The 23447-nt window shown below is 47.1% G+C and overlaps 2 protein-coding genes across 3 annotated transcripts in view; both read left to right on the plus strand.

The window, feature by feature from the left end:
- The window catches only part of CHST10 (carbohydrate sulfotransferase 10), a 38674-nt gene extending 25370 nt beyond the window's left edge, over nucleotides 1–13304 (plus strand). Inside the window, exons 8-11 of the mRNA XM_042805914.1 lie at nucleotides 732–846; nucleotides 3307–3393; nucleotides 5631–5749; nucleotides 11018–13304. The gene's annotated coding sequence lies outside the window, so the exon portion shown is untranslated. The remainder of the gene's footprint in view (nucleotides 1–731; nucleotides 847–3306; nucleotides 3394–5630; nucleotides 5750–11017) is intronic.
- Nucleotides 13305–18868: 5564 nt separating this feature from the next.
- Nucleotides 18869–23447, plus strand: part of LONRF2 (LON peptidase N-terminal domain and ring finger 2) — a 36058-nt gene continuing 31479 nt past the window's right edge. For both annotated transcript variants that reach the window (XR_006166787.1, XM_042806072.1), the window contains exon 1: nucleotides 18869–20055. Coding sequence is in view for 1 of the 2 variants with exons in the window: in XM_042806072.1 (XP_042662006.1) it covers nucleotides 19278–20055 (778 nt within the window). In the remaining variant the exon portion in view is untranslated. The remainder of the gene's footprint in view (nucleotides 20056–23447) is intronic.

Consider the following 23447-nt stretch of genomic DNA (forward strand, 5'->3'; position numbering starts at 1 on the left):
GCTATTTCTGGGAATACCGCTTAGGAAAATTACTTAGGTTGTGCGCTTGATGGGGAAAAAAATCTTGGTGTGCTACGCTGATCTCTTGCAATGGATGAAGGACTTAAAACTCAGGGAGAAGGTGAAGTCACTCTGTGGTTTGAAATGTGCCTTTTGCTGTTTGTATGATAAAACTCCTGGGGAAATGACAAATCTTTGAAAAATTCAGGCCACACAAACTGGGAAAAGCTCTAGATTTTGTGGCTAAATTCTTCATAGAGAGTATGACCTGTTCCAACCTGCAAATGTTGAAGAGGGCTCTATCAATCGCTGCTCCTCACTGCAACAGCCTGCCGCAGCCTCAGGTGCTAGACTTGCCTGATGAGCCTAATGGTGAGGATAATTTGAGGAGAATCTGGGATATAGGCGACACTGAACATTTCAGGGAAGCTTGCAGGGGAAGAGTAGTAGGGCTGAAATCCAATAGGGTGGGAGATGGAGGAAAAGCAAGGGATTGACTGATTGACTGTACAAGGAGACTTGCACAAAGAGCCTGTGAAGGATATTTTTTTTTTTTTTTTTTTTTTTTTGCCTATGTTTAGAAATTTACATTCAGGAAGTGTTGAGTTTGCAACAGCTGGTACAAGAGGCTGGGAAATGACAAAATTAGGGGCTTCCCCCCTGCCCTCTCACCCACACTTCTTAGCGTAGGAGTTATTCTCGTTACATTGTCACATGCTATTTTTTCACAGAATTCATGTCTCATTTGTTGTACTGGAGAGATGGGGTGTCCTGGCTTCAGCAGCGTCTTGAAGAAGAGTAAGATGCCTGTGGTTCTGCTTTGTTATCTCTTGCAGAAGGTAGAAGGTGGGTACTGAGAGAGGGGAGAACTGCATGAAGAAAAAAGATAATCTTACAGTCTGCCAGAGGTTGCTACAAAAGTTTTGGATGATGCTAGTTATGTCATCTAACCCTGACTTCTCACAAGTGATGTCACTGGTTACAGGTTCCTCATTCTCTAACCACGAGCCTTGGGATATGACTTGCACGAGCCCTCTTTGTCCACAGCTGCAACTGAAGTCAGTCAAGGCTGTAGTCTGAATAGGATATTAAATCAGATTTTAGGTACCTCAGCTGACACTCCAAAATGGATCAGTATTTTTTCCTTAGGCTTTCTGTATACCAGATCTCCACTTATAAAAGAGGGTTAATACATGTTCATTCACTTCACAGGAATTCTGGGAAAGTAATTACTGACTGGAAAACACTACGGGAATAGAGAAGATGGGGGTTTTCTCAGTCCTGCTCTGGGCAGTGTCATATAAACATGACCTGAAGGACAAAACAAAGCATGGAAATGCTGCCTGGCCATAAAGAAAGGAGGAGAACCAGGCATGATGCCTAGATGTGAGGGGGAATAAGTTAGGGAGCTGGGACTAGCAGGCACATTTCCCTAGAGGCCAGGGTGACTGGTGTTAATGCTGGCTGTGAGGCTATGAAATCATGGACTGTCCAGTGAGTGTCTTGATAGAAGCTTTAGTGTGGGACAGGAGCATGCCTGTGAAATGAAGGTCAAGACTGGCCGCTCCTTTGATTCTGTGGTTCAAATGCCTTGCTCCTGGGGCACAAGAACTGGGGTCTTCCATTGAACATGAGCACCTGATGTGCCCTCCTGAAGGGAAACCTCTCAAGTGCGGATGTAGATTTCTCAGTGCCCTTGGCTCTGTAGATTGGCTCCTGTTGGGCCCCATCACTTGTCAGGATGAATAAAGCCCTAGAATCTCTCTCTGTAAATGCACGCCTGTTAAGACCACTCCAGCTTTAGTGCTACTGAACTTTTGACCGTGACTTTGCAGCCTTGACACTCAAGGTTGGTTTTGGGGAGAAGAGTGTTGGTATAGATAAGGATGTACATAAATGGGCTCAGTGGGCTTCTTAAGGGACAGTCACACTAGTTCACTCTGGTGGTGAATACGTGAAGAGCGTGTGCCACAGTTCAGAAATCCATTCATCTCAATCTTACTTCCAAGAAGAATTTTTGTGATTCTGTTGTTATGGTACATGTATTAATGCGCTGCACAAGTCTTCATACACTGCATAAGTTTTCCCCACAAATGCTTGTGTCCAGAGGGTGATGTGAGTACAAGACTGCTGCTGATCATCAGAAAATTATGGAGACCTCCTTGATGATGGAGAAAAAGGCTAACACTAGTGAGTGAGGGTCTAGGGAGCAGCAAGGCAGGCAGCCTCTCCTGCATCCCTTGAGCAGCAAGAATTGCACGACACATGTCCTGGGACTCCATTTTCAGTCTCAAGCAGTACCAGGTGGCCATTGGGATCAGTCAGCATGGCTGCACCGCAGGCTATTCATGCCTGGTGCCATAGGACAGTGCCTTAAAAGCACCCGGCTTGCCAGCTGATCATACATGGAAACACACAGCGGGGTTACCGTAACTGCGTCGCGTATGGGTGACAACGGGAGTCTGTGGTGAGCTCTACCAAGAAAGCTCACCCACATCTTGCCCTCCCCTTGTGCCAGTCCCAGTTACAGATACACACATAAAGATAGACAAAGATTAAGGTTTAACACTAACATTTATTATGAGTGAAGGCAGGGAAGTTTAGAAAGATTTGTAAAACAGTTAGCAGCAATGCAAGAGTATGGGGTTCCATACAATCCTTACAGCAAGCAAGAGGGGAGGTGCCAGGACAGATGGTAAGGTGGAAGCTTCTGCACAGAAAGTGTCGCTGAAGCACCTGACAATTTTGAGGTCTTTGTACCTGATTTTTATGCTCTTTGAGGAGAGATCTGGTAATCATCACTCTTATGTACAGAGAGATCTGATAATCATCACTTCTATATACATTTGTACAGCTGTGGGTTTTTTGCTCATGGGGATTATACAGTTGTGGTTGAAGTCAATTCCATATATGGAATTGTGGTTTATTTGTCCCCTAGACCGTAACACTGAACTAGCTCCCCAGCTCTTGCATTCTTGATATCACAGGAGGGTTATATAGTTTGTGGTTTGACCTAACAGGAGGGTTGCATGACTGTGCTGCCTTCTGTCCTCTAGAAGGTAACAGCAAGCTAGCTATCCAGCTCGGCGTAACCTTCAACCTGTGTTGAGTCACAGTCACAGAAAAGTTTTAGCAACAGTAATGTCAAGGTCTAAGGCCTCACGCAGGCCAAAGCCTACACCATCCTGTGTCACCTGGTCAGCCTGGGCACCTTCTGTGCAGGAACAGTAGCTCTGGAGACAAGGGGACAGCAGCGGGTATTGTTTATCTTGCCTCTAAAATGTCTTTTGATGTGGTTGCCCACAGGACTCTCATTTAAAAGCTGAAGAAATGCAGGCTGGGTGAAGGAATGGGAAGATGGATTAGAAGTTGGCTGAACTGCTGGACTTAAAGGTAATAAGCAATGGCTCGATGTCCCGGTGGCACAGTGTAGCAAACGGCGTGTCCCGAGGTCAATAGAAGGGGTCAGTATCATTCAATATGTTCATCACTGATCTTGGATGATGAGCCAGAGTGTACCTTCAGCCATTTTGTGGATGACATTAAATTGTGTGCTGGGCAGGAGAAGGCTATGCTTGATGGTAGAGTAGCATTGAAAAACCTGAGGGTTGGGCCAGTGGAAACCTCATGAAGCTCAACAAGAAGTGCACCTGGTGCAGAACAATCCCAGGCATCAGCACTGGCTAGGGACCAACCTGCTGGGGAGCACATAGTATATAAACTTACCTCCTCCTAACCCTTTTATATGCTGTATAGACTATGTTCTTCAATTACCTAGTGGGTGGCTGGCTATAGAAAAGACGGAATATTCTTGGAGCTGCAAGGTTGACAGGCAGTGGTCACAAGTTTTAGCAAACTCTCTCTGGATATAAGAAAAGAGGCTCTTTACAGCCAGAGTGGGCCAGGGCTGGAGCAGGAGTCCAGGGCTGCTGAGGAATCACCATCCTTGGAGGTCCGTGAAACTCAGTTGTACACAGCAACCTTCTCAAGTGAGTGCCTTCATTTAACTGATTCTGGCCCTGTGTTGGGCAGGGTTTGGAAGAGATGATCTCCAGAGATCCTTTCCGACCCACATTTGCCTGTTATGGTCTGGGTAGACAGTGAGCATAGTTCTGCTCAACTTACATCTTACCTTTATCTTTCTTTCCTTTTTCTCTTGAAAACAGAAGCTACATGGAGTAGGAGGAGCCCATGGAACATGCCTGTTGTAGTTCCATGAAGTGACCTATGCAGGAGGTGAAATGCTGGCCCAATGCCATTCACTTCAAGTAGCCTAGAAAGGGACACTTACATGATCCAATGTGCTGCTAGCCTTTTATCTCCACCTGATTAACACTACTCTCTCCAGCCCCCATGGCATGCAAGCAAGGCCCCTTGTAGAATTCCTCGCACTCAAAATCCCCTCTGAGACATAAATGAAGCAACACTTGCTTGGCTGTACTCTTGACCTCCTTACCTTGTTTTCCACCAGCACCTTCATACCCAGGCAATGTGATCTCCTGCTCACACGCTGTTTTCCAAGTAACATATACTGGGTGTGACATGCTGGCCAAAACACAAACAGCAATTTCACTTGTCAGGAAGTTCCTCTGGCTTGACAGCTCATGCTGTTGACTCACTGGCAGGTTTTTAACCTGGAGCACCATTGCTATGGACCCAGTTTTACTGGAGGACAATACCTCTGGCACATCTGGACAGCACTGTGCGTGTGCTGTGCCTTTCAGAGACATACAGTAAGTGTTCAATGGCTGCTACGCATTGCCTTGATTGAAGCTTGACACCCACATAGCAACTGGGGTGTTCAGTGTGTGGTAGGAATGCAAACCACTCTGCTAATAATCCTTTTACAGCTGCAGAAGCCATAAGGTATTTGTGTGAAGGTAATGAAATGTGCATGGAGAAAATCCTTGTAAACGGGTAATGGTTAGCTTCCATCATTATTGCTTATTTGGCCTATCATGGGGGCTTTTTTGGTCATTTTATGGGTTGGGAGTGGGGCCAGGGTCAGACTCTGGAAACAAAGAGAGTATTTTTTGTTAATTAAGAAAAACTATGTTTGAGTTCTAAATTAAATCAGAATACCCTTAAGCTGCCCTGCTGTGAATGCTTTTACGCAGATCTTCTGGCAGTGAGTCAAGTGTTGTCACCACTCCTGTGCCTAGCATTTGTTATTTAGGCATGTACTCAGGGATTTCTGGTGAAGACAGGGCAATATTAATGCTGCTGTGCAAGCCCCGAGTGAAACTTCACCCAAACATGGGAAAACAACTCCAATAGAAACTTTCCAACCAGAAACAAGTGCAGAGAGGCTAGAAAAAAGTTGTTAGGGATCTGCATCCTAGACCGATTCATAGGTTATACAAAGACTCCATAATCATCTCTTCTGACTTTCTGCATTACACAGCCATTAAACAATACTCCTGAATTGACTGTATTTTGGCCATGGGTACACGTTTAGGAAAGGGGAGGAGGAAGGAATCTGACCTGAATTTGTAAAGGTCCATTAGTGGAGAAGTCATCACGGTCCTTAGTAAAATGTCTTTGTTTAAATTACCTTCACAGGTAATTACCTTCCATTATCATCACAGTTAAATATTTATTATTTATTTCTAGTCTAAACTTTCTTCCAGTTACATCTGTTGAAACTTGGGATGCTTCGGTTCACTACAGCCAGAAGATTAGATGTGATGTCTGTTCTGGCATAGATGCCGGTGGAGGATCCTGCACCTTACTATAACAGTCATTACAGGTGGGAAGAACTGGGACTGACTTGTAGCAATGGGGTTTCTGCCTTTCCTAATATTCTCACGTACGTCACCGCTCCTGTAACCCTGCATGGAATAAGGTTCTGTTCCTGGCATGCACTGCAAAAGCACTTGTCAGCTTTTCAGCTTTGTTGACCTCAGGTGTCAGTCCCATGATACGTGAGCTCAAGAGAAATGGAAAGGTATAATTGTAAAAAAAAATTGCACTTTGTTTCTCAATCCCTGTTTCCAGAAATTTGCTTTAAGAATCGAATTGGACTGACCAAGCCTGAAATAAAAGAGAAGCATTATTCCCTTATGGTATAAATCTAAACCACTGGCATGGTATCAAGACATTTAATTTTGCAGCGGTGGGGTGGTGGTCTATATCTTTCTGTAAATCGCTTGCATTTATTCACACTTAACCACACTATTGTTTGTTCTCTTTGACATTACAAACCAGAGATGTGAGGATTAGGTTTCCATACACTGTGAGTCTTTTTCTTAGAGACCAGATTGAATTTCAGTCTGAAGTGAGCCAGTTGACGGCCTAGTGAGATACGGCACACCTTGGAACTAATTAGTCTTGAATGTAGTTGTAAGTCATCAGTGACACCTGCCTGCATTACTCTACCTGGTTGGCTGACATTGACTCCATGGTATGTGAAATCTGCTGACTCTACTGAAGGGTTGGGCTTGCTGCCCCACCTAGAAAAAATAAGGAAGTTGAAAGACACCGTCTAAATAATGTTTATAGAGGATCTGAGCCAAGCAGTCTGGAGAGAAGAGCCTGCTAGAAGGGATTAGAGTGGTGTGGAGTCTGCTGATTACTAGTTTAATAAAACCAGAAAATAGATGTGTGTATGTATGCAGGGAGAGTAAAGGTAGACTATGTATTGTGCGCAGGTTGCTTGAGGGTAGGCTAGAAAAAGGCTTATTCATGTGATGGCATGTAAATTAATGGTCAGCTTTAGCGGTCAGCTGTGGCCATTCCATATCAGGACTTTATAGGGATGACCATTTAAAATACATCTCCTTGTAGCTCTAAAAAGTACTGTGTATTTCTGTGACTGAAAAACTACAAATTTTTTACTCATGTGGTTGCATGAGTGAGCTTTATGTATGAGCTTCACACACATTTGAAATCTGTACCTGGTTCTCCATGACCCTGCTAGCTCTTAAGAGTAGATTTCACTGGAAACCTTAATGACTTTAAGAGATCTCGTTCTAAATATCTTGATGGAAGACATTCTTAATGTGGTTTTACTCATTCTAATCACTGCTGCATTCATTAAAAAATATTTGGAATCAGATTGGCTACAAACTCCCTACACCTATTTTTGTACTCTTTCCATTTCCAAAAGGTTTACTTGTATATTAGCTAACACACTGCAATTGCAATTAATGACATAAGTGTTTTTCCCTTCTCATCTTACTTCTTTACAAATAATTAGTTTTAATTGGGGAGATGGTGATTATTACACAGGTATTCACTTTCCAGCGCTCTTCTTTCTCTCCCGAACAGAGTGATTCACAAAATATCCATCCATTTGTTTATGACAGAGCTAATACCTACATATTGCTTGTGTGGTCCTTTTGATAGAGTTGCTTTCAGATGTTTCATTAAAGAGGCTGATCTAATCCTTTGAGGTTTTACCATTGGCTTCCTTAAAATCTGAATCAGTCTTAAAATTGATCAGTTCATGGCTGGATAACATCCAATGAATCTGGATAAAGATGTTGAATAAAGCAGCATAAAGTATTATCCTAAATGCATCTGAGCCAGCCTACATGCACATAACCTTATCTTCATCTGCCAACTCCCTAAAGTGATTTTGGTTTTCTTCAGTAATTAATGCATGAAACCGGTGGACAAAGGTTTTTTTTTTAAAAAAAAAAAAATGCAAGCATTTTGTATTTTCCTCCCCATCGTCTATTCTTCCAACTTTCTGTCCTGTGGCTGAATTCAGTATTTTTTGCTCAAAATCCTCTCCACTCAGAATCTTGCTCATTTCTTCAAAGCTAAAAGACATTTGAGAAGACATCCCAGCTGTTTGAAAGATCTTGTTGTGTTTCATCCCCAGATGGCACTGCTGCCATGGAAGCTTAATACTGCTTGCCATCTTCAGCCTCTCCTTCCCCAAAGATTGCAGCCTCTCACCTCCTGCCATCTCTTACCCTTTACCTTGTTCTTCCACTCAGCTTCTCACCAGCCTACTTGGAAAATGTCACTTCTTGGAGCCATCACACAACAGAGCCTGCCCCTTCACCTCCAAACACCATTAAAGTGCCATGCAGAGCCACTGACTTATTTTCCTCTAATTCTACTTTAGGTCCCCTCCAAGTCTGTTTTTGTCCCCTATCCAATGTGTTTTGCAGTTACATCAGGCATCCTTGGATGCCTTGTGACTGTTGCCTCCTATTTCTCCTTTCTTTCAGGTTCTAATCCCTTCCATTCTGGGGCAGAAGGATGCAGTCCCTCAGAGCTTTCCTCTCCGGTGCCCCTCTGAGCGATGTCAGCCCCAAACACAGCTTCAACTTTTCTCTTCTTTCTCCCTGCTTCTAAAATAAGTCATGATGCGTCCTCCTAACGGCCCTTGGTGGGTACCTAGCCATGGCCAAAAGGCTGGATCTTTTCACACTTGATCACAACCATCTGTATCGCTGTACTTCTTGTTACTCAGACCTGTAATCTCGGTTTCCTATGGTTCAGCCCTAATGTTCTGGCTCTGTCTGAATATTTCTCTTCTTGCCTGCACTGTGTTTTCCAGATGAAATCTCCTGTCTCTTCACAGTCCTGTGTTATTTTCCCTATCTCAGCCATTCTGTTCCCAATATGACTGAAACGGCTGCTCTCTACCTCTGGTCTCTTTTCTGATGGTGCCCATTCACTAATCAGTTGTTCAAGCCTCCTCGTTACTCTCTTATTCCTCCTTCAGGTCCTCTTACTGCGTCACCTCTTCTGTGTAAGCATAAATCTCCCTCAGACTCCTTCATACCTTTGCTGAGCCCTGCTTGCCTGGCTTTTTGGCTTCGGAGGTAATGGACGCTCCCGTGGTGAAGGCCATCTCTCCGGTGGGGAAGGTGGCCGTGGTGCTGCTGCCCTCCTCAATCCCTGGCAATGAAGGCTGGTGGTCCTGGCAGCTGAGAATGGGGAGATGTATGCAACCACACCTCCTGGCTGGGTGACACCATCCCAGGGCTGTCATCCCTGATGACTCCCACCATGTAACCTCACTCTTCATCTTGGCTTGGCATCCTCCTTGCACTGCAGGAGGGTCCCAGCACATGGGTTTTCATTCCTGGGGCAGCAAACATCTAGTTTGCTTTCTTGGCTGAGATGCTTGGAGCCGGCTCCCTCTCCAAGTCCCCCAGTGACCATTTAGTGATCTTCCCTGAGCACATGTTTCCACGGCATGGCCCGCTGAGTGGAAAAGCTGAAGGCTCTGACTCAGAAATAGCGATGCCCTGATTTGGACAGGCTGATGAAATTCATCCCCTTGGCCACACCCTGCAGAAAAGGATGACTGACCTTTCCGCTGAAGCAGCCTGCTCTGCTATGGCAACCCAAATATCAGTGTTTGACCAAAATATGAAAAGCCACTACACTCTTCTTCCAATACTTGCCTCTGCCAAAGTAAAAAAAGAAAAGGACAAACATTCATTGTTTAGGAGGTGGAAACTTGCCTTGTCTTGTCTGCTCTTGACTGGCAAAGAACAACAGATATATTATTATTATTATTTTTCTATGTTGTCCAAATTTTATCTTCCAACCTGCCTATGTTTTGTAGGCTGCTAGACTTTTAGGGCCAGCGGTGTCATTGGGAGGTTTCTAATGTTTGAGCTGATGATAGCAATGATGCTCAATGTGATGGATTCTCTGTGAGGGGCACATGCTGAACACCTTACTAGGAATCACTTTATAATTGAAACTGGATTGCTGCAGCACGGACTTCCAGAGTATTCCTGGGGGGGGCGGGGGAGAGGGGCATGAAGACAGCGGTCGCTAGTTTCTAGGGGGAACAAGACGTTGCAGTGCTCTCCACCTGTAGGAACGCGATCTCTTTTCTACCTTAACACTGTCAACTCTTCACAATGTTTTTCCCATCTGAGCAACATTTAATTTTGTAAGCATAACGTCTGGGAGTTTTGTGAAAATGTGTCATAGGCTGACTCACAGTAAAGAAGCAATCAAAACAGGACAAGAGAGTTTTTTGCAGGCAAAACAGTATCTCATGCATGCGTCTGATGCTATTCGACTTTCTCATGCTGGATTGCAGCTGACCAAGAATTTTAAAGTGAGGGAAGAAATTAATGCTTGAAGTCCAGCTTTGCCTTTGATGAGTCCCAGGCAGCACTCCTGAAATTAAAGCCCCCACTGTGCTATTAATGAGGGTAGTACCTGGGCCTCAGCACACGAACTGTGGGAAGCCATGACCACAGATAGGATGCTCAAGCACAACACCAGGGTGTCCTTCTCCAGGCTCCTAGAAAATCTGTTCCAGAGCACAGTCTCAGAGAGGGCTTGCTGGTGTGCAGTGTCATGCCGGCATTGTAAAACTACAGGGGAACCCCTTATGAAATGAGGTGAAGTGCTTCATTTCAGTGGGGCCTTTTTCCACTAATGGTAGTAGTTGGAAAACAAGATGTCTCTCAGTGTTAAAATGCCATGTGAGAAGAGAGATGTAAGATTTTATGTACGCAAAAGTCAAGCATGACAAGAGTGAGATAAAACATCTGGAAAGATAATGATGTCCTAGGAGGACTGGGAGAGAGCATACCTTGAGAAATGCTGATCCCCATCCATACTTCCAAGGCAGCCCATCTCCCTGAAAAATGTTTGTGCAGAGCTGCAGAAACAGGCGAGGTCCCTGGATGCCAATAAATGTCTCCTGTACCCACGGAGATGCTGTGCCCACCATCCGGCTGGACAACCACCCACGTCGGTGGCTGGCACCAGAAGGGGTCTGGGATGTCACCAACTGCAGTGTGCTATTGTGCTTTTTAAAATAAGCTCAACACCAGATGCCAGAAGGGTCTGTTGCTGTGGTGTGTGTGTCATCTCACTGAACTTCAGGATGCCTTGGCACAACATGAGCCTGGGCAACAGCACTTGGGGTAAATGCTTGGGCTGTTAGTTTTCAGCTTGGTCCAGGTGCTGCTGCACTTAAGCATGTGCAGAAGTCTAGAGGAGTGTGAGTGGGGCTTTGCTAAGCTGCAGTTCAAACACGGGGATTACAGCAGAGGTGTAACTTGACCCATTTTCATGACAGATTTGTTTGCAAAACCCCTTCCCACTCCATGGGCAAAGTGATGCCAGGTATCCTGAGGCAGATGGAGACCAGTGCCCAACAAGAGGACACCCCACTCCAACCCTGTGCCTGCCAAAAGCTCTGATCAGCAACAGAGAGAAACAGAGGTCTTGGTATTTCTTCAGGCATGCGAACCAGCACAATGGAAAGTATTGGCAATACTCTGAAAATCCAAGCTGATGCTTACCAAATGAGACTGAAAAATTCCCTGACTCTGGGCTAGGAAATAGCAAAGCAACTGATGTGGACAGAGAACTTCTCCAGATGAGCAAACCACGTCCACAGCTGCGTGTGCTGGGACGGCAGCCGCTGCCCAGCCCACCCGGTGCTACTGCTGGTGTTGCCCTCTCTGTAACCCTCTGATGAGGAAATAGGTGCTGTCATGAAAATTCGCAACTGGCCTGGGCTGACTTAGGAGAGAGGCTTTGACGCAACGTAGAGAATTACAAGAGTAAATATTTACTCCTGTGCATGAGGTGTCCCAGCTAAATTGGGGCACCCTGAATGGGGTTCTACACAGGGTTCTTACACCCTTCAAATGTTCAGGTGCAATATGATTTGACTAATCACTAACATCCATGCTGCCAATTACTAATCATAGTAAAACTTTGCAAAGCAACTGTTATTTTTTGCCATGTTCTTGCTGCTTGTCTATTGGTCCAGACGTCCCTGTAGTCATTCTTGCTAGAGTTACTTATCTAGGAGGCCAGATGACACTGGGAGTGTTTCAAATACGTGTTAGAGGGGGTAGGATGCTGGTGGTATCTTTGTCACCCTGGAGTATTCTTTATCCTTCATGGACAGCTCTAAGCTTCCAAGAAGAAAAGTCCCTATTTCTAGGGCTGGGCTGTCCTTCAATTTGTTTTACTTAAGTGCAAACAATACCAGTCTTCAGTAAAATTTCACTACCTCATTACATTGCAGTCTATAATGTGAACTAATACATATATTAACCAAGTTAATGTACTTTCATACTATAAGGACTGACTGATACAATAGTTAAGGAAGGGGATTTTCTTAACAGCGTTTATCTCGGAGCGAAGAGCCACTCACTCCACGTGGCATCTAGTGGAAGGGAATCTAGTAGTACACTTTAATTGTCTCCTTTTGCATCATAGGATGTGCTAATGATTTGTTGGACAATTATTAAGCTGTTTAATCTTCTAGTCAGCCCGTGCAGAATGTAGTTAAGAATAATACCTTTTGTACATGATACATGTATGTCATGCTGAAAAGACAAGATCCTTCTCCCTGCCTAGGACGTTACAAGGAAGCATTAAAATCTCCAGAAATAGTCCTAGCTCCTGCAATTCACAACAGCTGGATTAATGTATTACACGTCTTCTGGGGGAAAAAATAGTCTTTGTTATATTTAACATAAATAGATTTTAGCTAGCACATTTTTCATCACTGGAACTACCCAGAAACTTTCTAATAAAAACTATACTTCTGAAAAAAAAACCCTGCCATTTCATCTGGGGCAAGTTCATTAAGCTGACAAAGACTTTAGTAGTAATAATCATACAGTGACCTTTTCTTTTGGAATCATGAAAGCTTGTAGTAAATGAGGCAGTGATTAGGGAAGGAGAACAGCAGTTGAGTGCTGGGTGGAAGGACTATGTTCTGTGCTCTGCCGTGGGTTTTCTTTGTGACAAAGTGTAATGCTTTTACATCATGCCTCGGGAGGGGGATCGCTAACTGTGTAGCTCTCGCTTGCAGAGTGCTCAAGCTGAGGCCCAAACTCAGACCAATGTCTCAGCACCTTCATCCAGTTGCAGCTCAACCAAGGGAAGCTGTACTTCTGAAATAATCTGTTTATCTGAAAAATCATGCTCTGAATTTTCATCTACTAACTCAAGTCCCTGAGTCAGTGGCTGCTCTGGACTTAATTTACCTGTACCTCAACTTCCCAGCTGTTAAAGGGTATACTATTAGTCCTTTTGACTCATGCACTTGTTGAAAATGTAAACGTGTGCGTATTTGTGAAATATTCCAATGCTGTACCCTGAATTCTATAGAAAAGCACATGAGGAAATTTATAATTCTGCTACTGTAGCAAGGTATGACTAATACAAATTAAAAGGTGCAGGGGACTGCACAGTGGCCAGGGAGAATACATTACTGTTTGGATGCCTGAGTATTTTCTTTCCTGTGTCATGCATTCTGTAGAGAAAACAGTATGTAATTAATTAAAATCACATCAGGTTAATGGATGAAGGAGACATTAAATAAGCATACATAGCCTTAATTATGCTGTATCCTATTTTTTGAGTCTTTGACTTTACAACTTCAGTAACATTTTAGTGTGGTACGTGTGTGTGTTCCTGTGCACTGATTATATCCTAATTAACTTACTCCAAAAGAATAAAAGACAGATTTCCTCCACAAGATCATCAAAACAAACTGGACTTTAACACTTCAAAACTACCTTGGAATAGAAAAGTATCAGAGGAATTAAAAATGCCCTCCAAATATGTAAATGATGTCATTTCAAAGTTGCTTCATCTCCTCCTTTCCCCTTGAAAGGTCAAGTAAAATTCTCCCCCAGGGAAAACCCTGGGAAGGCTGGGCCTCGGGAAGAAGTTGAGAATTAGGCTACAAACTGAAAGGAAACCCCATGTCAACTTTGAAGTTTGTAATCGTGACTCGGTGGAGTAAGCACCTGTAATTCTCCCCTTGGAAAGTGGGTGGACTTCTGCATGTTGCTTGAGAGAGCGTGGTGAGGCCACTCCTAAGTGGAAGCATGCTTTTGACGGGAAAATAATACTGCTAATGGGGAGCACCTCTAACAACCCGGCACATAGTGGCTAATTTTGGGTGGTGGTGGTGAAGATCCTTCATTTCCTGTGGTAGGCAACATTTCAATCCTACGCAGTAGCTACCGCTTTTCTTCTAATAAGAATTCTAAATCAACTTTGGTGTTTCAGTTGGCTGTCAGATCCTTTATGAAAAAAGCCATTCTTCTTCGTGACTGTCGCAGTCAGTCGCTCATAATTCATCCAACAAGAAGCCATGAACCACACGACCACGTCATGGGGCACCTGTTCCACTGGAACTTCTTGTCAGGAGTCTCCTATGTCACGTTTGCTGAGGTAGGCATACTACCGACAGTTTCAGTGCGAAGCATGAGCTTCCTAAGTATAGATCATTAATAATTTCACGTTATTTTTTTCCCTCTGTTTCTTGCTGCCTCTTAGGCTATCATTCTTTCCTGCAAAGTATTACTACTTTGGGGTGGCTGAAGTGGCGAGTCCACATTTTCATTAACCATCCAAGATCCGTGGCTTGGTGAATTCCTACCGTTGTTGCAAAAGGGAGCCCTATCAAAGTGGCTTTGATGCTCAGATGGGGAAACAGCAAATATAAGCAGGGTAATCCCATGGCCAGACTGTCATGGTTCAAACCCAGGACATGGACATACAAATAAACTGTGTTCTGGAACGAGAAGACTTGTGAAAGAACATGGCCGCTAAAATAGGCATCGAGGAGAGAAGCGGTGCAGGTGTGCTCAGGCACTGGTGGCAAGCTATTCTGTACATGGGAGGAAGGAAAAAGATGACACACTGGGTCAGTCTGAAGGGCAGCAAGGTAATTTTGTTCCCTCACAGATAGACGTCTTGGAAAAGATAGAAGCTGCATGCCAAGAGCCTATCGATCGCGTTGCTAAATAAAGCAGTAGCCTCGCTTCACGATAGCTTCTCCTAGCAGTGCCTGCCGAGCGTTGGTGAGGAAAGGACCACAGCCGTCCCAGCACGCCGGCATGGCACGACACAAGCGCAGCAGCAAATGGGGGGGCTGACTGGCCGTGTGCAGTACCCCCCCTGCACCCCTGCCCCCCGAGCTGCTCGTCAGAAGGGACAACTGGAGGTAAAGGGCCAGCACGCAGCAATCCCAAGACACGTGGGGAAAAGCGGTGGGGCAGGACGGAGTTGCCTGCTCCCTCCTTCCGCAGGAAAGCAAGGAGGGCTGCTGGGGACCTCCCCCCAGAGAGCCTCATGGCCGGGGGAGCGGGACGGGAGCAATCAGTCAAAAATGCTGCTGCTCCTTGTCAGGGCCCCAGGAACCAGAGAATAACACTGGGGGGTGGCTCGAGCGATGAATCCACATTGTCATCGCTCATCCTGTGGCTGGTTCTTGGTACGGCAGAGCAGAACTGGCCACACCACTTCTGTCCTCTCTGCTATGAATCACGTCCCTTGGTGACATTGATAACATGGCAATGGGATTCAATCCTATCCTGATTCCAAGTGAAAATGTGAAGAAAGGAAATGATGAATTAGTGACAGGACGCTGAGGTCAGCTTCTGGATAGAAAGTGTGAGCCAAGGAGGGTGGTGCAAGTGTCGCACCGGTGACCGTCGCTCAGAGAACCACTATTAGAAACATTAACAATGCAAAATGGGTAAGTCACAGAACAGCTTTATGCACACACACACCACTGTTTTGCAGAGCAACTATATTTTTACAGCCATCCACCTGTTTCTTTACTGATGTAGATATCCCTGGAGTCAGTCTTGGAACAGTTTCTTATTGTGCTGCTTTTGACTGGGATAGAGCTATTGTTTTCCATAGTAGCTAGCAGGGGTCTATGGTTTGGATTTGTGCTGGAAACAGCTCTGATAACACAGGGATGCTTTAGCTGTTGCTGAGCAGTGCTTGCACGGTGTCAGGGCCTTTTCTGCTTCTGACACCCCCCCACCAGCGAGGAGACTGGGGGTGCACAAGGAGTCAGGAGGGGACACAACGGGGACAGCTGACCCCCACTGACCAGAGGGACATCCCACACCACATAACATCGTGTTCAGCAATAAAAACTGGGGGGAGAAGGAAAAAGCGGGGGACACTCGGAGTGATGGCGTTTCCCTGCCCAAGTCACCGTTATGTGTGACGGAGCCCGGCCCTCCTGGGGACGGCTGAGCCCCTGCCTGACCGTGGGGAGGGGTGAATATATTCCTTGTTTGGCTTTGCTTGAGGGAGTGGCTTTTGCTTTGCCTGTTAAACTGTCTTTGTCTCAACCCACGAGTTTTCTCACTATCCCCCTTCTGATTCTCTCCCCCATCCCACCCAGGGGGAGTGAGCGAGCGGCTGGATGGGGTTTAGCTGCGGCCGGGGTTAAGCCATGGTATTTATTTATGATGCGAGATAAGGGGAGGGTTTCACAGAGGTGTTGGGGACTGGCCTTGAGATTCTGAGAAACAAGGGTCCCTACCCACACGGTGGGGGCTGTCCTTCTCCTCAACATGAGCTTGGATCCTTTTGTTACTATTATACTAATGAAATAATTTCAATCTTAGAATATGATTTTGATTTCTGGGTGGTATATTGATTTTGATATATGGGTGATATAGAGTTACAGTGGCCATGAGAGTGTAGGATATGTTAAGGACCCTAGGAACAAGTAACTAGGCTAGTAATGAAAGTGTTGCAGTTCCCTTAACAAAATAGCTTGAATCCTAGAATATTATTTTGATCTTAGTTTAGAATATGATTTTGGTTTTAAAATGGAGTTATAGCAGCTGTGAGAATATAAAGCCCACTAAGGCCCTTAGGAATAGGTAGCTAGCATGGTGTGTGCCTTGAATACTGTACGAATCATTATGGACTCTGAATTAAAACAATGGGTACTGATTATGGATCTTGAGTCAAAACAATAGGTACCAGAAGATACTGGGTTTGGTTTGGAAGATCAGCCAAAGAAGAAAGGAGCATCGGCCAAAGATGAATTGATCATGTGCAAGGATGGAGTTCAATCAGCCGACACAGTGAGGAAGACTATCGACGAGCACCAGAGGACCCCTGTCCAACATAACCACGCATGCGTTAGGGACATTTGCATATGATAATGACTTCCAGGAAATAACATGAATATGCTGATCATTACCCTCCCCTCATTCTATTCAAATCAGTCAGTAAAGATGACCAATGATTTCTGTAGAATAGGAATATAGGTAAGGTGAGGTAACTGAAAGCCAATCATTATTAAGGTCAAACTAAACTTTATGAATTTTGTTGATCTTATGTAACCATGAGTCTGCTGAAAAAGTGTATAAATATGTTGTGCTTTGTACCTGTCGGTGAACACGTTTTTTTGGTGGAGTTATCCCCCGTGTTCCCCAGTGCTGGAATAAAGAAGTGCCTGCTTATCTGCTTTGTGTAAATAAGTTTTATTTGTGATTGTGTGACCGCTAACAAAAGGGTATACTTTATGTACTGTGTTTGCCTTAAAAACCGTGGAAATCGTTATGGACTCTGAATTAAAACAATAGGTACAAGAAGAAACTGGTTTTGGTTTGGGAGATAAGCCAAAGGGTGAAATGAGCATGCGCAAGGATGGGGTTCAATGAGCGGACACAGTGAGGAAGACTATCGATGAACACCAGAGGACCCCCATCTGACATAACCAAGCATGCGCTAGAGACATTTGAATATGATAATGATTTCCAGGAAATAACATGAATATGCTAATCACTTCTATCAATATACCCTCCTCTCTTTGATTTGAATATCAAGAATTACAATCAGTAAGGTTGACCCATGGTTACTTTAGAATAGGAATACGGGTAAGGTGAGGTAGCTGGTAAAACCAATCACTGTAAACGTCAAATTAAGAAGCGAGCATTCTATGCATTTTTATGTAAAAGAACTTACGTAACCATGAATCTGTTGAAAACGTGTATAGATATCTTGTGTTTTGTACCTGTTGGTGAGCATGTTTTGGTGGAGCCATCCCCCGTGTTCCCCAGCACTGGAATAAAGAAGTGCCTGCTTATCTACATCGTGTAGATGAGTTTTCCTCGTGACTGCGATTGCCAACGCTCTGGTCATAACTTTTCACGCTTACCAAAGCATGACTATGCAGTGTATGGTGTAAACTGTATGCATCTTAAGCAAGTTAATACAATTTCATACTATTCAGAAAATCGACACAATTTCATACTATAAAGACTAATTGGTAGAATATTTAAGGAATGAAATTTTCCTAACGCAGACTAAAAAGGCCGTCATTTGGGGGCTTAAGGCCTAGCAGGAGAGAGGCAAAGCCCAAAATACCTTCTGCTGTCCAGCCGCAACCCAGAAAGCGGTGGGACATGGGCACCTCCTCGGGCGACTGACAGGCTCCGCTCCTCCGAACGGTTTGTTTACGGCTGTGACTAAAATAAACGTTGTTTTTTTTTTTTTTTTTTCTTTTTCCCACTCCTGTTATTCCTGCGGAGCAAGTTGGATTCCTATCTGACTCACACATGATTAACTAACTTCCAGCTGCATTTCCAGCTGCATTATCTTTATTGTTGCTGCCGATGCACAAGCCAGCGCTCAGCATGACTCGCGGATCCCAAGCTGAGCCGGCAAGGCTGCCACTTACGAAAAAGGATTTTTTCCTGAGAGTTGTGAGGTTGGGGATTTTTTTTTTTTTTTATTATTATTTTATTTTTATTTAAGAGAGAACACGTGCTTGCTTCCTCTGGGACCAAGGAAATACAACCAAACAATAACCGATAACCCACGCGGAGGAGCCGCGTCCGGCAGCCGGGCGGCGCCGAAGGGGGTCCCGGCGCCTAAACTGGGGGCGTGGAGGAGGGGGCGGTGGTGTCCCGGTGGCGGCGGGGCGCGGGAAGGCGAGCAGCCCCGGCCAGGAAGCGGTTAAAGCCGAGCGCCAGGAAACGGGAAGGAAGAGGCCGAGCCCAGCAGGAGCCCCACAGCGGAAGCCCCCCCCCCCCCCCCCCCCCCCCCAATCCCCCGTGTCCCCCCCCCCCGGGCCGGGAGCCGCCGCCGGTGGGCCGGGCGCACGTGCGGGCGGGGCGGCAGGCGGGCACGTGCGGCACCGGCACCTGGCGGCGGCTCCCGGTGGGAAGGAAGGAAGGAAGGAAGGGAAGGAAGGAGGGAGCGCTCTCCCCGCGCCGCCGCCCCGGGGGAGGGAGGGAGGGAGGGCGGCCGGAGGCGGCTTACACAACCGGCCGCCCCTAACAGCAGCCGGGCCCGCGGGGGCGGTGCGAGCCGCGCCCGCCCCCCCCATCTCCTCCCCCTCTTCCGCCATCCCCGTGTCGTCCTGCGCCCCCCCACCCCGCCGCCTGGGAGCCGCCCCCCTGCTGCAGCGATGTGACCCGCCCCCTCGCCTCCCCTCCCTCCGGTCGCCGTACCCTCCCAGGAAGGAGCCGGAGTCGGCAGCGCCGCGGGCCCGGCATGGAGTAGGGGCGGCCCGGGGCCGGCGGCGCCGCGCGGGCATGGAGCTGGGCCCGGGGCCCTGCGCGCTGCCCCCCGCCGCCGGGACCGGGGCCGGGACCGGGGCCGGGGCGGCGGCGGCGGCGGGGGGACCCTGCGCCGAGATGCTGCAGGTGGCGGAGGAGGCCTTCCGCGGCGGCAACTTCGAGCTGGCGGCCGAGATCTACGGCTCGGAGCTGGCGGGGCTGCCGCAGCCCGAGCGGGGCCTGTGCCTCCGCCGCGCCGACGCGCTGGCGCGGGCCGGCCGCATGGCCGAGGCGCTGGACGCCTACGGCGCGGCGGGGCGGCTGGCGCGGCTGCGGCCCGAGGAGCTGCGGGAGCTGGCCGAGAGCTTCGCCCTCAGCATCCGCGACAAGGAGCTGCGCCTCCCGCCCTGGGGGAGCGGCGGGCCCGGCGGCGGGGCGGAGGGCGAAGGGCTGGGCGACCCGGCGTGCTGCCGCCCGCCCGAGCTCTTCGCCTGCCCGCTGTGCCGGCGGCTGCTGTGCGAGCCGGTGACCCTGCACTGCGGGCACACCCACTGCCGCCGCTGCGCCGAGCCCGGCGACTGCGGCCGCTGCCACCGCCCGCGCCGCCCCGCCGAGACCCCCCCGACCGCCGCCGCCTCGCCGCCCTCTCCCGCCGGCGCCCGCCCGCGGGTCAACGTGGTGCTGGGCAACCTGCTGCACAAGTGGTTCGGCGCCGAGAGCCGGGCGCGGCGGCTCCGCGCCGAGGGCGACGCGCTGCGGGAGCGCCAGGAGCTGCCGGCCGCCCTGGAGAAGTACAACCAGGCCCTGGAGATGGGTGAGAGGCCGGGGGGGCGGCGGGGGGGGTGTGGGTGTGGGTGTGGGTGGTATGTGAGGCGGGGGCAGCGCCGCCCCCCCCCCCCGCAGCGGACGGGTGGGGGGGGGGGGGTGGTATTTGTGGGGAAGGGTGGGAGAGGGGACACCTGGGGGAAGTTTTGAGAATGAATCCTCCCCGCGGGTCTCCTCCCCCACCCCCCCCTCGAGTGAATGGCTATTTTTGTTCCGCTGTTATTTTTGTCCTTGCTCAGAAGGTGCCTGGCGTTTAGCTGCCTGCAGTCGATGACTCATTATGCAGTATTTCTAGAAATCCCGCTTTCCTATTTGTGGGGAAACCATCTTTTAGTAAAGGATACGCAGTAGTGGCCGGGTTAAACCCTACCTTAGCTTTTTGGAGGAGATCAGTGTGTGGATCGGATTCATTCAGCTACATTGCGGTTGCATCTTTCAGCGAAACGTAGCCTTTGGGAACACACTTGAGGGAATATCAGTAGACATAAAGGCTCAGAAAATTTTCTTCATCTTACTCTGTGCCAAATACTCTGGATAAATCCGTATTTTGACTTACGGAGATCGTCCGTCCGTGTTTTCAGCGGAACCTCTTTATAGGCATGCAGTATTTCTGTGTGTAAAGTATTCCCTGAAGAGCCTGGGTTTAAATAAAAATGGCACCGTCTGCCTTCCTCCTCTGCCAAACCGATGGCAGCCTTAGTTTATGAAAACTAGGTTGTTTTCAGTCTCTGCGCCGAGTAGTAGGTGGATCGTGCTCGCTCGGTTGTAGCCTTATAGTAATGCTCGTGTTCGTGCGTGCTCCCGGCTTGTTTGCTGTGCGAGCGGCGGGGGCGGTGCGACACCGTGAGGATCTGAAACGCCCGGAGAGACGCACGGGGCTGGGAAGGGCAGGGATCTCGGCAAATCCCCCGGGATCTGCCGCTCCTCCCGTCTGAGCGTGAGAGATGTCTGGTTTAATTGAGGAGGAAGGGGCGAGTTAACGTCTCCGTGTTAACAGAGATGAAATCCTGCGGGTAAATCCCTTCGGGAGACAAATGCGGAGAAACTGTGCCTCTCCTCTGGGGAAGAGCTCCTTGCCTACTTTGAATAAAATTGCTTTCTGACTTCCTGGTGTTTACATCTAGGGATAAATGGCTGTGAGATTTTTTTTTTTTTTTTTAATTATTGTTTTGCTGGCTGCTGCGGAGAGGTACGCACCGTTATGCTAGTCCCTGACTGCCCTTCATTTTTTTTGCTGCGGCTGCATGATCAGCATCTGAGATACAAGAGTTGGAGATAGCATGGCATACTGTCACCTGGCAGCTGATGCTGGCTGCGGAAACCCTTACTTCTGCTATTTATTGCACTTTTCCAGCTAGATGTGACAAGTTTTCAGTCCTAGCCAAGTCTCCCTGTAAAACTATTAGGCGGTTTAGCTGAAGTAATCCCTATTAAAGTAGGGCAGGACGGAGGACCAAGAAGGAAGGTGAAGCAGAGGGCGGGGAGAGACTTGATGTAGGTCACTGGTGGATCCAGCGAGTTTTCATTAGTGGAGCCCCTATATGTTTTCAGCTCGGGGTCCCGCTCCTGGGGGAAAATAGTATCTCGTCAATGAAATAAGTGCTTGGTGTGGATTTTAGAGAACTGTTTCTCACTGTTGCCTGTTTCTCTCGCTGTGTGTGCATGGGGGTGAGAGGAGAGGGAAGACGGCCATGTGCCGCTCGCGCTCTTGCACAGCCTGTCCTTCCCCCTCCTGTCCCTGGAGCACGTATCTCTCTGCGTTGGGGTCTCGGGATAATTCCCTTGCAGCATCCTTATTTCTGTCTTCTGTGATTTCCCAAGCACACTGGGAATCAGTTCAGAAACTTCTCACTCTGTCAGTGATGCTAAAATTGCTTAAGAAGACTTAAAATTCTAATTAAAAACAGTAACAGGTGTCTTGATAGGTTTTGAAATGCCTAAAACCCTTCCTTGCTGAAGGGCAGCCCACTGCCCCAGCCCTTCACCGTTTTTCCCAGTTTGTGTGTGCCACTGCTATTTCTCACAGGTCAAACTGTTGTCTGAGCCTTGTGTTCTGAAACTCTTACGACACTCATCAGGTACTGCCTTTCAGCTTTCTGGAGTTGCCTTCTTGCTTTCTAGCCAAGTATCACAGTAAACAGGAGGAAAAAAATAAAAACATGGCTGTTTTCTAAGTGTTCAGAACTTCGTAAGTGTTAGCATATGGGCAACTTGAAATGCTTATGAGCCACTGTCAGGTATTTAAGACTTTTAATGTGTGAGAAAATAACTGCTTTTTTTAGCCTCCAAATGCTTGTGTATTACTATTGAGAGTCAAGAGCGTGGGTATAATTTTAATTGTTTTGTAGAGATTGAAGGTACGTGAACACATTGATTATACAATTGCTTTATAAAGTTTGGTAAAACTCCAGGCTTCTTGGCAAGACTCACAGTTCAGTGGGATTTTTTTTTTTAGTGATGTTCCTTGTGGAGTACTTTACTGCTCCATCCGCAGCAACTGGCTCTGTGTGATGTAACACTAAATCAAGTTTTCCAGTTACCGATTACTCCTCTCATTCTCGTTGTGACCTGTCTTCTGATTTGCATTTTAGTTCTTGAGGTGCTTCAAGTCTAAGCTATAAAAGGGTCCTGTCATGTAGCCAGCACTCTTATTTACAATACAATTTGGAATATCTGCTGATAATTTCACGTCTCAGAAGAGATCTGCAAGTTTTCAAGTTGACAACTTTTACCAGTTGAACTAGTTAGTCTTGCAAAAGCTTACTCTTAGCATCTTTTCGCCCTTAACTATCTGATCTGCAGTGCCACTGCTGCTCCTGTGTTTTTTTCTGATATTCTGCTGTGGATTCAAGTGTGATTGCCTGGGTTTTTTTGTTGTTCTTTGTAAGAAAATCAGCTTTAATATTTGATCCTCCTAGTCCTCTTGAGATGCCCACAGTTTGGCGATCTCTGCTGTTTTAAACAAAGTCACCAGCTTTTTTGCTGACATAGGCATTGGAATAGATCCCTCATTATTACAAGGTATCTAATTACCACAGCTTCAAAGCAAGCACATGTCAGGCTGCTTGAAAGGAAGCATTTGTTTCCAGCTGGATCGCTCTTTGTGCCAAGCTTTATGCCGTTCAGCCATCATAATATCAAGTATTGTCCAAATTTTGCTCTCAAGGCTGTTCACCATACAGAGGAAATTCAGAGAGCTGGGGTATCAGAGGTGGGCTTAGCCTCTGCCTCCCTTCTCTTCTAACTTGTCTTCTGATTATATAAACTCATAGGTCCATTAAACTGAAATATATTATCATATATGCGTGCAGGGTTGGTTTGGTTTTGTTTTTTGGGGGGTTTGGGACTTTTTCATGCCATAGGTACTTTCTGCACCCCTTT

Source organism: Tyto alba, unplaced genomic scaffold, assembly GCF_018691265.1.
Source record: "Tyto alba isolate M040663 unplaced genomic scaffold, T.alba_DEE_v4.0 Super-Scaffold_45, whole genome shotgun sequence".
In the NCBI taxonomy this organism is placed as follows: domain Eukaryota; kingdom Metazoa; phylum Chordata; class Aves; order Strigiformes; family Tytonidae; genus Tyto; species Tyto alba.